The sequence below is a fragment of the Canis lupus genome, chromosome 11 (genome assembly GCF_011100685.1).
Source record: "Canis lupus familiaris isolate Mischka breed German Shepherd chromosome 11, alternate assembly UU_Cfam_GSD_1.0, whole genome shotgun sequence".
NCBI classification, from domain to species: domain Eukaryota; kingdom Metazoa; phylum Chordata; class Mammalia; order Carnivora; family Canidae; genus Canis; species Canis lupus.
This window is the reverse complement of record NC_049232.1, coordinates 56,521,037-56,535,691: the sequence shown is the minus strand read 5'-3', so window position 1 is coordinate 56,535,691 and position 14,655 is coordinate 56,521,037. Positions and strand designations below refer to the sequence as shown.

Sequence of the window (14,655 nt, the reverse complement as noted above, 5' to 3'; positions counted from 1 at the left end):
TTTCCTTCACCATTGCAACAGTACTGAATAATAAACATATGAATTCCTAACCTGAAATGTTTAGTTTTACCTTTTCTCAATGGGCCAAAGAACTGAAAAGGGTATTACATAAAGACATTTTACTTACTCAGTCATGATGAGTCCCATGCATGAGACAGCATTAAGGCTTTATAATGAATATAGGAGGGAAACAGGTGACTTTTTCTGCTATCATTCAACATAAGATAGCTTCTCCCTCAATAAATTTGGAGGCCTTTCAGTACATCATAGAACTATGATAGGGAAAGGAGGCCTTGGACTAAGTTTTATTGGTACAATGCAGCAAATTGATACTATATGTCAGATTTTTCTTTCAAGTATCTTTCCAATAAGAGAGAATAACACCTGTCATTTGGACATAACTACAATTTATCAAAACATCTTGTCCCATTTGAACTTCACAACAATCCAGTGACGTGCATAGGGCAGAGTTCATTACTTTCATTTTAAAGATAAAATAACTTGGGCATGAGACATCAGCTAACTGCCCGAAGCCACAGAGCTAGCAAACAATGTAGACAAGTTTTTGCAGGGTCAGGCATAAAAGGAGAGAAAGAGGCTTTCAGATAACAGAGCTGTGGTTCCTGATATATCTAGAAATACAGATAAAATGGAAAAAGAGAAATTTCATTCATGACTTTACATCCATATCTTAAAAGGTAAATAAATGTATTCTTATTCAGAAATCAGCTGTCATCCACACAGCAATTTCTTCTAATCCTTTAGGTAGGCTTATTCCCCTTACTGCCCGAAGCCACAGAGCTAGTAAACAATGTAGACAAGTTTTTGCAGGGTCAGGCATAAAAGGAGAGAAAGAGGCTTTCAGATAACAGAGCTGTGGTTCCCGATATATCTAGAAATACAGGTAAAATGGAAAAAGAGAAATTTCATTCATGACTTTACATCCATATCTTAAAAGGTAAATAAATGTATTCTTATTCAGAAATCAGCTGTCATCCACACAGCAATTTCTTCTAATCCTTTAGGTAGGCTTATTCCCCTTGAGGCCTGATACATTACTACTGTGCCAAGTGGCATGAGCAGCTGTGATTTCCCTGGGTGTAAGTTTGGCAACAAGGGATTAATTCCAAATGATCTCAAGCCACCCTGATTTTCTGTGACTTTGGTCGTTGCCTATCATAGTTCTTTTGGTCTAGGATGACTTCTAGAATGAGCCAGAGCTTCTTTGGGAATCCTTTGGACTAAGAATCAACTGGAAATCCCCAGGGAAGCCCTAAAACAAGCTTTCTCCACTCCTCTACCACTCCAGCCCAAAGACTGCACAACTTCAGTACCAAAGCTATTCCACCTCAATCCAACCTCTCAATCGATTCAGGCTCCCTGCTCACAATAGTCTCAGGGGTCCCTAAAGGCTGCCTTGAGAGACCTGGGTTCCAGTGCAAGCCTGTATGTGTCCTAGTATCATGAACAGAGATCACTTATGGAATATATACGGCCAAAGTCAACACATGGCTTCAGGCTAAGAAGTCGGTTTCTTTATACTTATATGACTCAACAGATATGCACATAAATCAATATATATTCATTTCCTTAAAATAAAGAGACATTTGTCATTGTGTGAACTTTCTGTAGTATCAGATGTGACTTCATGCTTCAGTCATGTTCTTCCTCCAGTCACAACTTCTGCTTTAATGTTCGTTTAGTCACTTGATTATAAAAATTATGAAATTTTCATTATATATATTTTCAAATCTTCATTTTATCCATGAATCTAGGCTTTATTTGAAGTTGATTTATATTTTTCAAAAGACAGTATATCTCAGTATCTGTTCCATATTTGTGACAAGGAAACAGAAGCCCAAAAGAAGAAACATGATTTAACCAAGGTCAGAGCCAACCAATGACAAAACTTGCAATGGAATCTACATCTCTTGATTCCTAGCCCAGGGTCCAATTACAATATTGTAGAGGACAGGGGTCTCCTCTCTTAGCATCCTTTCAAAGCACATGCAAGTGAAATAATAGATCCCTTTCAGTTTAAACATGAAGCACTGCTATACCAAAATCCATTTCAAGGGATGATTCTGGCAATTAGCCAGGCTACTTCTGAAACCACAAGAATCAGCAAATGGAAATGAGAAAAGCAAACCTCACAGAGGCCATGAATCCATAAAGCTATATTAAATAAGAAGTTGGTGAGACATTTTTCTAAAGTGAGAAAATCCTTAGTTTAATAAAAAAAAAAAAAAAAACTAGGTCTGATCTAAAGACAGCAATTTCATATGTTAAAAAAGCAAATAACCTTCGCAATTCCAAACACATTTTCTGTCATGCTTGCTTTCAAATATAAAAATAAAGCTGCTAAACAATTCTGAATAGAATGGGGAGCAGCAGATCATTTGAATATCTATGAACTTCAGCCTCACTCATAAGAAAATACTTGTCCTTATTCTTTCTATCCCATGGAGTCATAAGATGAGAAAGCACTGAAATTTATACAAACATGAAGCTTATTTCAACAGTAAAGGTATATTCTAATTTGTCTATGCCAGACCAGTCACAGTCAGACTCTTATTGGGCTTTAAATTGGAATTAGTATTCACACTGTCTCAAGTTTTAAATACACTAAGCCAAATAGACTTAGCCAACTAACAAAATAAACAATACAGTTAATTTTTAAAAGACTTCCTAGGAGAAAGGAAAAACAATTACATTACCTGATCCAGAACCTGATGTTGTCATATCATAAATTAAGTCTTTTAATGTAGTGCCCTCTGAAATAAAAGGGCGATCTAAGGAAGGATCCTCTTCATTTGGCACTCGATGGTGAATGACGGTACGGTTATGGCAGATATAAACCATCAACATAAGTGAGATGCAGACGAAGCAGACTGGTCCAGCAATGACAGCTGCCAGTTCAACGGGACCAAGGCCAGATGATGGCTTTCCTGAAAAAGGGCCTCAAATGAAATAAACATCAACAATAGCAAAAACACTGAAGGGGGCATCCACAATTTCCTAATCCTCCACATTTCCTGTACTTGGCCACTACTCCCATTAGTCAGAGAGCCTCATTCCAGAAGCTCACAGGGCTCAAATCCAGAACAAGTGAATCATCCAGTCTTCACCCACTGGCCCCTCCTTTCATGATCACCAACTCAGTCAACAACCACTTACTCTTCCTCTGCTCTTCAGCCTACATCTAAATAAAGCCAGTGACCACCACCATTCTAGGACCTCCATATTATCACTCTCTGGTCACTAATAAAAGAACCAATAATCTAGAAAAACTTCCTTTAATGTCTTAAAAGTACTTTTTAAAAATTAAGTTCTTAAAATTTTAATTCCAGTATAGTTAACATACAGGATTATAGTAGTTTCAGGTATATAGTATAGTGATTCAACAATTCTGTGCATTACTTAGTGCTCATCATGGTAAGTGTACTTAAGCATTTGTTTTTTTACTTTAAATTCTAGTTAGTTAACATACAGTGTAATCTTAGTTTCAAAAGAATTCAGTGATTCATCACTTACATATAACACTCAGCACTCATCACAAAAAGTGCCCTCCTTAATACCCATCATTCCCCACAAGATTGTTTTTTTTTTTTTTAAAGAAGTTTGGCTTGTCTTCTTTGCCCAATATACACTCATAATAAGCAAAACAAAACAAAACAAAGTATAAATATAGATGAGCAAAAGTAAAAAAAGTAAGGAAAGAAGGAAGGAGAAAAAATTATCTATAGCTTTACCACTCAAACAACTCACATTTTAGTGTATGCCTGTGTATATATCTCCATCCATTTTTTTAAAGCTTTTATTTAAGTAATCTCTACACCCAACATGGGGCTCAAACTCATGACTCTGAAACCAAGAGTCACATGCTCTAAGCAACTGAGACAGCTGGGCATCCTTCCATCCATTTTTTTTTTTTAATGTAAAATATAACTTTTGTTTTGTTAATAGAGTTTGCAAGTATATACTTTCTAGTCTATGTTAACCACTTGGACTTTTAATTTAAGATCACTTATTTTCTCATGATCTCTTTTAATAACTAAAATTTTGCACTATTTCAGAAATACGTTAATTACAATGATTTTTGGCATTCATCCTGAGCCTTGCTGGTTTACTGCTCACAGACATTTTCATATCACAACTTTCCCATTCGTGAGATCTTTATTTGGATTTATGATAGAATACTAATTCTAGTAATTTTTTTAAATAAGAGTATACTAAATACATAATTATCTAAACATGGTTATTGCTTTTATATATGGAAAATTTTGGCTGATCTAAAGAATTTTGGGTAGCAATTAATATATGATGTTCCACTGTCCTCTGATACTTAAAAAAAAGAAGATAATTTGAATTTTTTCTCTTGTAGAGGTAAACAGTGTTACCTTGTTCTGAATGCCTATTTTTTTCTTTATTCTTAGAACTGACACTTTTTATTATACATATTTAGTTAAGTTATTTTTTCATTAATTTTGCATAGTATTCTTTTCTCTTCTGTCTCCTTGTATGTCATTTTCTGGAATTTTTGTAATAAGCATATTGGATCACCTAGATTTATCCTCTCTATCTCTTTCTTTGCTGTCTCTTCTCCCTGAATTGCAACACAATTTCACAAGCTTGTCTTTGCCTTAAGCTTGTCTCACACTTGGCTACAAAATATTAGTATCCAGTCTGCTACTCACTTTCAATAATACATTTTAAAAATAATTCATCAATTGAGCTTTTCATTTAAAAGTGATCTTTAACGGAAAATGGATTTTGGACTGTCTGAAAGTTCTTCCTTATCATGACGTAAGTCTTTTTCATAGGATGACATCTACTCTGATTTACCCGGTTCAGTTCACTTTTTTTGAACCACTGAAACTTTTCATTTGGTAATTTTTTTTTGGTGTTTGCTTAACACAGAGCTGGGAATGAGGAATTTATGTATGTTTAGCATTAGAAATGAAGTGACTTCTTCACAAGGCTTTATGACTCTTCATTTAGGTATTTGAAGGCCAAACAATGAATGGGAAATTCCAGAATTATCATTTTCTTTGTCATATTAGAATTGCAGATACTTTAAACAAAAGTCAGAAAAATTACAGTCCGATTGAAATTTGCCATGAGAAACTTCCCTATCATGCTGAAGATCTAGTTTTACTTTGCTAATCTCACTTGAATGAAATAGAGCACTGCCTCCCTGTATAACCTGCACAGCCACAGCAGTGCTTCTTACATCAGTTAGCATGATGCCTAGACCAACTGTGAGCTTAGAATGAGCACTGTGGTCTGCCTCCCTGAGCAATGAAACCAGGTGCTTCTTCCTAAAGGAGAACTGAGTGTTTGGTCCTGTATGTCCTCATGCCAAGCCCCTCAGCTTAAGGTTTGGTGGGATTTTCTAAGAGGTCCTTTCACTGACCTCTTTTCATATGGGTAGTCAATCTTCACTAATCTGATGTTATCTGCCCCATAAATTATAGAAACTTCTCACAAGTGCAGGCATGAGGGTGGTATTCTTCCATTAATTCTGCTAACATGAATACAGGTTTCCCACATGTTTATGTTCCTTTGATTATGACAGAAATCTGGGATTTGAGGAAAGTGATGGAAGAGTTAAATACATGTGTTCGGACTAAGATCTTCAACGAGAACCAGAAAATTAATCTAATCCTAAGAGTTAATAAAGCTTTCAAATTCCTGGCTCTGTCAGGACATTGTAAAATGTAAACTATGGTGAAGGACCAAAACCTAGAAATCACATATAATGCTTCATATATAATAGATTATAAAGCAGAGTTAAATTACAAAATGAAGGCAGCTGAACAGCTCAGTGCTGCTCTCAATTCCCATCCATTATCAACTGCTGTAAAAGGCTGAAGCATCATACAAAGAAAAGAAATTCACTCCGGGGACGTACTGCCACGGCAGCTTTGTCAGAATTCGCCTTTAAGAGACTAGCCTTTTAGGCATAACAGACCTCAGAGAAAGTCTATTATTGGAACTACGTTCTCAAACAACACACACCCACAAGTCAGGATCTTGGCTACTCCTGTAACTCTACAACTATGGACAAGTTCCTTCTTGCCTCTGAACTGAATAAGCTAGGGTAGCAATATCTAAGATCCCTTCCAGTTCTAAAACCATAGTCAGAATCAACTTTTCTTGTAGTATTAAAACAAAAAATCTTATATAACAACTTACCAACAGTTGGGAGTTCTATTTTATTGCAGTGGTCCTGGTTGCAGCAATAGGTTGTAGTAACAGACCCAGTTTTTGAAGATGGTGCACATACAAATGGTCTGTCTCGAGGAATCAGGTCAATTTCAGCTATGCACATGCTATTGTGTATAACTTTGTCTGTGGTCTCTGTGACAGAGACAAAGCAGAGCCCATCTGTCACACAAGTAAAATTGTCTTTTGTACAAAGGTGGCAGAAACACTGTAATGCTGGAAAAAGAGAACAAGATTCTATTAGAAAAAATCCTCTAGGTTAACAATTTGAAATTATCCCATATTCACTATAATACATTCCTGATCCTATTATAATCATACAATTTCTTTGCAACGTTCAAAAAACAAAACTCTCATTACTCTCAGAAGTTCCAAATTCTGTTGAGAACCACACATACAAAAGAGCCAAATATGATAAAATCTGGACCCAGGGTTTTTTCTAGAACTTTTTTGCTTCCAAACACAGAAAAATTATTACAAGTAATTTCCTTAAGGTAAGGCAAGCATTTGCCCTCCTATTTGAAACACAGTACTTTAAATTTTTAATGGCTATATTCTTAACAGCTCAAAGCTATATATTTACATACTCCCCCACTGGGAAGCAATGTGTGAAAATACTTCTACCTACCCACCATAGGTTGGAAATGTCATTTGGGTGATTTATGGTGATGGAGCAAAATGGAAATAGATTTGTACTGAGCCAGGGATCCCTGGGTGGCGCACCGGTTTGGCGCCTGCCTTTGGCCCAGGGCGAGATCCTAGAGACCCAAGATCGAATCCCACGTCAGGCTCCCAGTGCATGGAGCCTGCTTCTCCCTCTGCCTATGTCTCTGCCTCTCTCTCTCTATGACTATCATAAATAAATTAAAAAAAAAAAAAAGATTTGTATTGAGCCAGACACTCTTTCTTCTTGTGCAAACCCTAAGAAAGACATGTAACCTTCTAGCTAGGGTTAGTGTTACTTGGTCAGTAAGCCAGGGAGTCTGCACCAGTATTACATGAATGCTCCAATCACACACTCAGCCATAGACTGGAGAAACACTAGCACCATGCTCGCTTGAATCTTTTGATCTTTATGGCTCAACTCAAGAAGTAACTCCTTTAGGGAAGTCTTCCCCTAATTACCAACAGCTTCCCACATACACAGACACATACACTCTCCATCAGGCCCTCCAATGAGGTTAAATACAGCCCAAAGCACACACTGCTCACCAGAATTGCTAACTTTCTCTCTCCTATGAAACTAAGCTCATTGAGGGCAAAGATCCATATTAACCATTTCTGTAAATCCACATCTAGCACTAGACCTGGCACATACCAGCATTCAAAAAAAAATCTGTTAAATGAATGATAGAATGGGTACTTACATTTCACTACCATCTCATGAAACCATAAAACACAGATATGTCCTTAAGTTCAAACAAACTTGCCAATTACTTGTTGGAGAGGAAACCGTTACAGTCCAGATATGTAGTATGTAGAATGGCTACCTATGATGAAACCAAGGAAGTCTACAGAAACAGTGTATCTAGAAAAAGATAGTAGACAGGAGGACCAGAAGAAAACTAGTGGAATAGTTAACTTGCTGTGTAGGAAGGGTTAACTCAGCAGGCTTGAATTGCTCAAACCCTGTACATTCCCAAGAAATGCATGTCTTCAGGACTAGCCCTGGGCCAGTCCCTATGAAATGAGCTCTGAGCCCTTGAAATATTCTCCCTGATAAGAATGCTGCAACCTTGTGTGACTGAGCCTCAGTAGAAACCCTGAATACCAAGGCTCAGCTGAGCTTCCCAGGCCTGCAGCACTGTGCACGTGCTGTCACATTGCTGCTGAGCTCTGGTGTGCACCTGTGCTACTGCACTGGGCAAGTACCCCTAAAAGCTGGTACCAGGTTTCTCCTGGGATTTGTCTATATGCCTTTTCCTTTGGATGATTTGATATGTATCTTTTCCACTGTAATAAGCCATAACCATGCGTACAACAGCTTTTCTGAGTCCTGTGAGTTCTTCTAGCAAATCACTGAGCCTGATGCTGGTCTTGGGGACTTCAACTCACTTGCAAAACCCAAATTCAGGAATGTCAGGATCTCTTCAAGCAAGTACTTCTTGGTTGCTGGCTTAATTAATATATTTGTTTATTATCTTTACAGACCAGCAGTTTTACCTTAATCATTATAAAAAAGATTTGTTCTTTCTTCTTAGATAGTTCAGCTATTTGAATTAACTCCTCCCAAACATAAGAACTCAAAAAGAGTATGTAAAAAGACATAATTACAGTCTTACATTTAAAAAATTATTTTTAAATTTTTTCTTTTTAAAAAATTGTTTAAATTCAATTTAGTTAACACATAGTGTATTATTAGTTTCAGAGGTAGAATTTAGTGATTCATCAGTTGTACATAATACCCAATGCTCACTACATCAAGTGCCCTCCTAACCCCATTACTCAATTACCCTGCCCCCTCACCCCTCCAGCAACCCTATTTTTTTTTCCTATAGTTCAGAGTCTCTTATGGTTTGCTCCCCTCTGTCTTCATCTTATTTTTCATTTCCTTCCCCTATGTTCTTCTGTTTTGTTCCTTAAATTCCATGAGTGAATCATATTAACATTTAAAGATTATTAAAAAGGGTGGTAGTTATTCATGGTGAGATTTAGTGGTGATTATAGGTTCAATTTCCTAAGGAGGAATTCTGAATTAGAAATCCATGAACTGGTTTCAGGGATACATGAATGTCATGAAACTGTCAAATGTTGTATTTACATTTTCAAGGTTCATAGCTTTCAACAGAATCACATAGGAGTCTATCACCCATAAAAGATTAAACCACCATCATAGGAGATTGCCATCATCCTCTCTTGAATCTCCTTTACTCATGAGTCAGTCAACGAATATTTTCTATTAGCTTTATCAGCTACTCTACCAAAAATTGAGTGTATGAAGATTGATAATTCATGGTCACAACCCTTGAAGAGCTCCAAGGCCTACAGAATGAGAACACTGCAATACAATGTAGTAACTGCTATATATATATAAATACTGCTATGAATACTGAATTCTAAGCTCTCATCTTCTCCCTTACCATCTATGAAATGAGACCTAAACACTAGGTCTAACAATTAAGGCTTTTACTTTTGGGTTCTAACTTACCACTCACATTGCAAATGCAATCTAGGGCCACATGCTTCTCACCATTATGACATTTATGTCTTTCATGGCCATGGTCTTTACACATACTATCTCTCTGCCTAGTTTAAAGTGCCTTTTATCCTTTAAGACCCTATTCAAACAAGATCTTTTCCATGATACAATCTATACTCTCCCCTACTCTTAAGATAACTGGGTAGGTCCTTACATATGTTCCCACAGTCCTCTTTGTTTACCTTTAAGATAGAACAAATCAATCTATTTATAGTTTGCTGTTAAAGTGTGTCTCATTACACTAAAAAGGACTAAGTTTTTTAAAATTTATTTTCCCATCATTGAATCTTGGGCTCTTAGAGATCACAAAAATATATGCTCAAACAATGTTTCCCAAACAGGAGGTCTCTCTGTCTCTGATGAATAAATAAAAAAAATCTTAAAAGAAAAAAAAAAAAAAAGGGTGAGGGGGAATCCCTGGGTGGCAGAACGGTTTAGCGCTGCCTTTGGCCCAGGGTGTGATCCTGGAGTCCCGGGATCGAGTCCCACATTGGGCTCCTTGCATGTAGTCTGCTTCTTCCTTGCCTGTGTCTCTGCCCCTCGCCCCATGAATAAATAAAATCTTTAAAAAAAAAAATCTCCTTCAGGCCAAATGTCCTAAAAGCACACTATACAAGCAAAAGTCTCATAGTAACTAATTAAGAGTGAAAAATACTGGACATTAAAATCATCAGAGCATATGACAAGTCAGGCATGGTATATTCAAAGCCAATAAATAGTTCAATAGCTAATACCATATATAGGCTACAAGTATTACATGGGTCCTATCTTTGTAGTACAATTGCAAAAGTTCTTTAGAAGTAAATGTGGTTAGAAGTATCCAATGACAATTTTTCCATTCTCACTTCCAGCACGAGCTGGTGTAGAGAATCATTTAATAAGGATTTCAGTAATGACATAACGCTAACCTCATCTTCAAGTAAACACCACAGCTGACGTCTCATTAAAATTGGTATTTGAGGAATGCTTGCTGGCAAGTGTTTTGGTTAGATATGAGGTCTGATTATCTTGAACTTACAAGCAAAGCCTTGAAGTCATTAATAGCACCTTACACAACATTACTTATGGAGAATGGGTACTTGCAACTTTTAGTAATACTGAAGTTAAAATGTTAAACTGTTAAAATACAGATTTAAAATGGAATGAGACCTGAGGCTATTTTTTTCTACTGTGAAATCTAAATATTACCTGTCACACTGAATAACTATATTAATTTGAAATTTAGTTTTGTAGTCGTCTTTGTATTTAATTCGTACGCTTTGGTTTATAGTTGTAAATGGGCCAAAAATATAAAAATTTTATATCTAGTTTCATAGCTATACAATTTAAGTAACATGAAAAATACATTCCATATGTTTCCTTTCAAAAGGGTCATTACTTATGGCAAGTTTGAGAAAATCAGGGCTAAAGGGCTCTTAACAAAAAAAAAAAAAATAAAAAAAATAAAGGGCTCTTAACAAGAGTCTTTCAGTAAGAACAAGTCACTAGACAAACATAAACATTATGTAACATAAAGCTTAACCAGGTAAGGATTTATTTCTTGAGGGAAGTTTAAAATTCTTTTTTACCATTTAAATTAGAGTTGAGATTAAATACAAATGCTGCTAAATGTAGGAGATGCAGGAATATATATTAGGGAAAAAATAAAACTATTTAAAATTTCCCATGAATTCATGAGCTTTAATTCCCATTTCTTAAAAGTTAAAATTTATTTTATTAATAAATAGATCTGACCCCTAGCTATCTCCCTTTATTAATTAGGTTGTTGTTTTTATTGATTTTTTAAATGCACATACAGGGCAAAATTTCTACCTAACAAAGGTATATAATGATGTCTTTTTCTCATCCCACAATAGCATCATTTAACACCTGCCCCATCACCTTGAATCTTTCATTTAATTCTGCCATTTTTCATTGAGCATATCCATATGCCAGATGCTGCACGGGCTGTGGGGTGGTGGAATAAATAAGACAAGTATCTGGACTGAAGGAGTTCATCAGGGTGGATGAGTAAGGCATTAAATAGATCATTAAAATCCAGAGTCTGGAAGAGAATGATCAAAGTGCTTCAACACTGCCAAGGCAGAAGGGAAAGCAAGAAAAGCTTCACAGAACATCCAACTCACAATTTGGAGAATATGTAAATCTACTCAATAGTTAAAGATGAGAAAGCTGTCCTGACAGGGTTTTCCTTTATCAGTGGCAGGATTTTATCCTTAGTGGCTATCATCTCAAGTAATAATGAGACCATCAAGTTTAAATAACTATTCAAGATACTAACCATAATGGTTTCATTTCAACAACAAAATGAACATAATACCTTCCTGACCTATTTCATCATCTCAATGAGATCGTCAAATGAGATACTGTACGTTAGCACATTTTGAGAGTATTAAGTCATATGTGACCATACGGAATTATCACATATAATAAATGGTATCATTTCAAATGTGGTTTTTATTTGTAGGCCACCCGAGAAACAGGTCTTCCCAAAAGTACCGTGTAAAATTCCACTCTACAATCCCAGACAGACAGAGCCACAGGAGACCTCGAAGATCATCTCATTTTAATTCAGTTCTATCATTTTATTATGAAGAAATGAAAAGAGAAGAGAATCAAAATAATTTATAACAATATTCTAGCTACATTACAGGTGGATGTGAATTCCCACCACATTATCATCACAAACGTGATGGTACTGGAATCTGTATGTTTTTGTGTTGGTATCCATATGTTAAATAGCTTAAATCTTTCAAGATTCCCCAGTGGTTCAATAGTACAGCTTCTTGTTTGGGCCTCTAGAGTCTGACTCTTCAGCCTGACAGCAAAGATAAGAATCAAACTCTCCCTGTTCAGGACCTTTCTCCTATCCTGGCCACCTTTTGCTTCCATGCCCTATTATCTACCAGCAGCCACAGCTTCTGCCATTCTAAGATGTACATTTTCCTACACTTTAACTTCTGAAATCTGCATCTGCATTACAATCAAGGTAAAAAGAAAACTCCAGCCTCTGGACAGAAAGGTTAAGTCATGATAGTTGTTGCAACATCTGCATGTGCAAACTTTGCCGTGTATGGAAGGGATTATTCATTTAATCACCATTTTAATCATACGCATTGGTAGCTCTCCTGCAACTAAAATTTTATTTTAACCTTAATCCCTATTAAAGTCATCATAAAGATTTCACTATGGCTCAGCACTACAATGAAACGCTGTTGTATTCACAGAAAATTATCAGTCCTGTGCCAGGAAATACAATTACTAGCAAAAGAAATTTCCAAAGATTGCAGAATCACAGAATTTTCAGTTTGAAGATGTTGGTGAAGGACTGTCAGAAACCAAACATCTAGCTGTCATCAAAGAAATAACAACAGTAAAGAGAGATAGCAGAATCGTTGGGGTTATCATCTTCAGTGATGGTGATATATCCCAAGTTGAGATTCTGGCTCTTGGTCCCAACTATAAAGGAAATTTCCATCGTTGCCTCATTTCAGAGTGTCTGGAAGTCACACATCAAAACACTATTATTTCTACCTAATGCTAGGGCCACCACGGGTTGATTCACAACCCTATATATCTGGCTGGACAAATGGAAAAGTAGACAGCCCGTAAACAGTAGACAGAACAGACATATGTATGATCTTTGTTGATTAAATAAAAATTAGTACTAGAAACCTTGTCCTCCCAGGCCAAGAGTGATAGTGTCTATAAAAGTTATCCCCCTTCATTTATATATATATATATAATATATATATATACACATACACACATTTCAATACTCTTTCCTTTTTCTTTTTCTTTTTTTTTAATTTTATGTATCTATTCATGAGAGACACAGGGAGAGAGAGAGGCAGAGACACAGGCAGAGGGAGAAGCAGGCTCCATGCAGGGAGCCTGACATGGGACTTGATCCTAGGTCTCCAGGATCAGGCCCTGGGCTGAAGGCGCCACTAAACCACTGGGCCACCCGGGCTGCCCACTCTTTCTTTTTTCAATGCTTGTTATTTGGTCTCTCAATCCTTCTTCCCCTCTACCAAGAACTTGACTGAAACATCTTTTGAAATTCACTACTGAATTCAATGTTCTTTTCTAAAATTCTTTAGGATATGAGACACATTGACACATCTTTCTTTATTAGTTTATATGATACCACACTTCCCTAACTTATATCCACAGTCAGCCCTTTGCTACATCTCAGATCTACAATTCTACACTTCTTGACCTTATACTTGGGCTCCAAACTCGTATTTTAACTACCTTCCAAGAAATGCTCTGCTTAGGCTTGCCTCCTAGTGCAAAGTCAACATGCTTAAAATCAAACACAACACTATTCCTCTAATAGTGGTATATGTGATTAAAAAGCCCCTGCAAGGATCCTAGGTTCCTTCTTGTTGAGACAGCTCAGCAGTTAAAAAGGAAGACAGGGATGAAGATTTCTCTCACCAAAGACTGAATTCCAATCTTTTCACCACTCTGAGTTGGCTGGTGATGACCCTTCTTTACTTTCCCCCTCCCATTACAGCACAATTATACTTTATAGAAAGAGTATTTCCAAATATTACAAATACGCATCAACAGGCAGGTAAAGGACGTGCACAATGTCTCTTATTCAGTCTGATTAGCTACTGAACAGAAGATCTTACCAGTGCTGGCAAAGATGGAGGCAAAAGTGAGAAGTTCTAATAAACCCTTCTAGGTACTAATGGGAACCCCATTACAATCTAGTCTATATCTCTACTCCAGTTCTTCTGCCTTCCCTTCTGGCTGCTACTCCCAATACCATACCCTCTCTCAAGGAGGTTTGTCCTCTCTTTTCTCCCTGTTCCAGCTCTGGGGAAAGCATATGTATGTTCTCTACTTTTTAAAATATGCTGCAAAAATCTGTAAACAAGGTTAAAACCCTGACCACCGACTAGTTTTGTTCAAACCAGTTGAACAAAGCACTCAGTGGTTCTCAACTCCACACCCTTAGGTAACCTGGCAGTAGTAATGTCAAAGTCGGCTTGTAAACACACCAAGTACCATACGTGAAAGTGAATTCTCTATAGTTTAGTCCAGATAGCATTGTACTCTCAAATTTACAGCTTCAAAACAAAAATATGATTTATACAGACATTTCTCAAGTAAGTCCAAGTACTTAAGAAACATTATTTCTGATTCAACATACAACTCCAATTTGGAAGACGAGGGGCAAGCCTAAATTCTCATTTGTTTTTCTACAACACCAT

General features: G+C 36.6%; 1 protein-coding gene across 2 annotated transcripts in view; it reads right to left on the bottom strand.

The window, feature by feature from the left end:
- The window catches only part of TGFBR1 (transforming growth factor beta receptor 1), a 59,901-nt gene that overhangs the window by 24,188 nt on the left and 21,058 nt on the right, over positions 1 to 14,655 (bottom strand). The window contains exons 2-3 of one of the 2 annotated variants that reach the window (XM_038552924.1): positions 6,199 to 6,444; positions 2,718 to 2,960 (exon numbers count right to left, since the gene is read on the bottom strand). In XM_038552924.1, coding sequence (XP_038408852.1) covers positions 2,718 to 2,960; positions 6,199 to 6,444 — 489 coding nt within the window. The remainder of the gene's footprint in view (positions 1 to 2,717; positions 2,961 to 6,198; positions 6,445 to 14,655) is intronic. The other variant, XM_038552925.1, reaches the window with a different exon arrangement.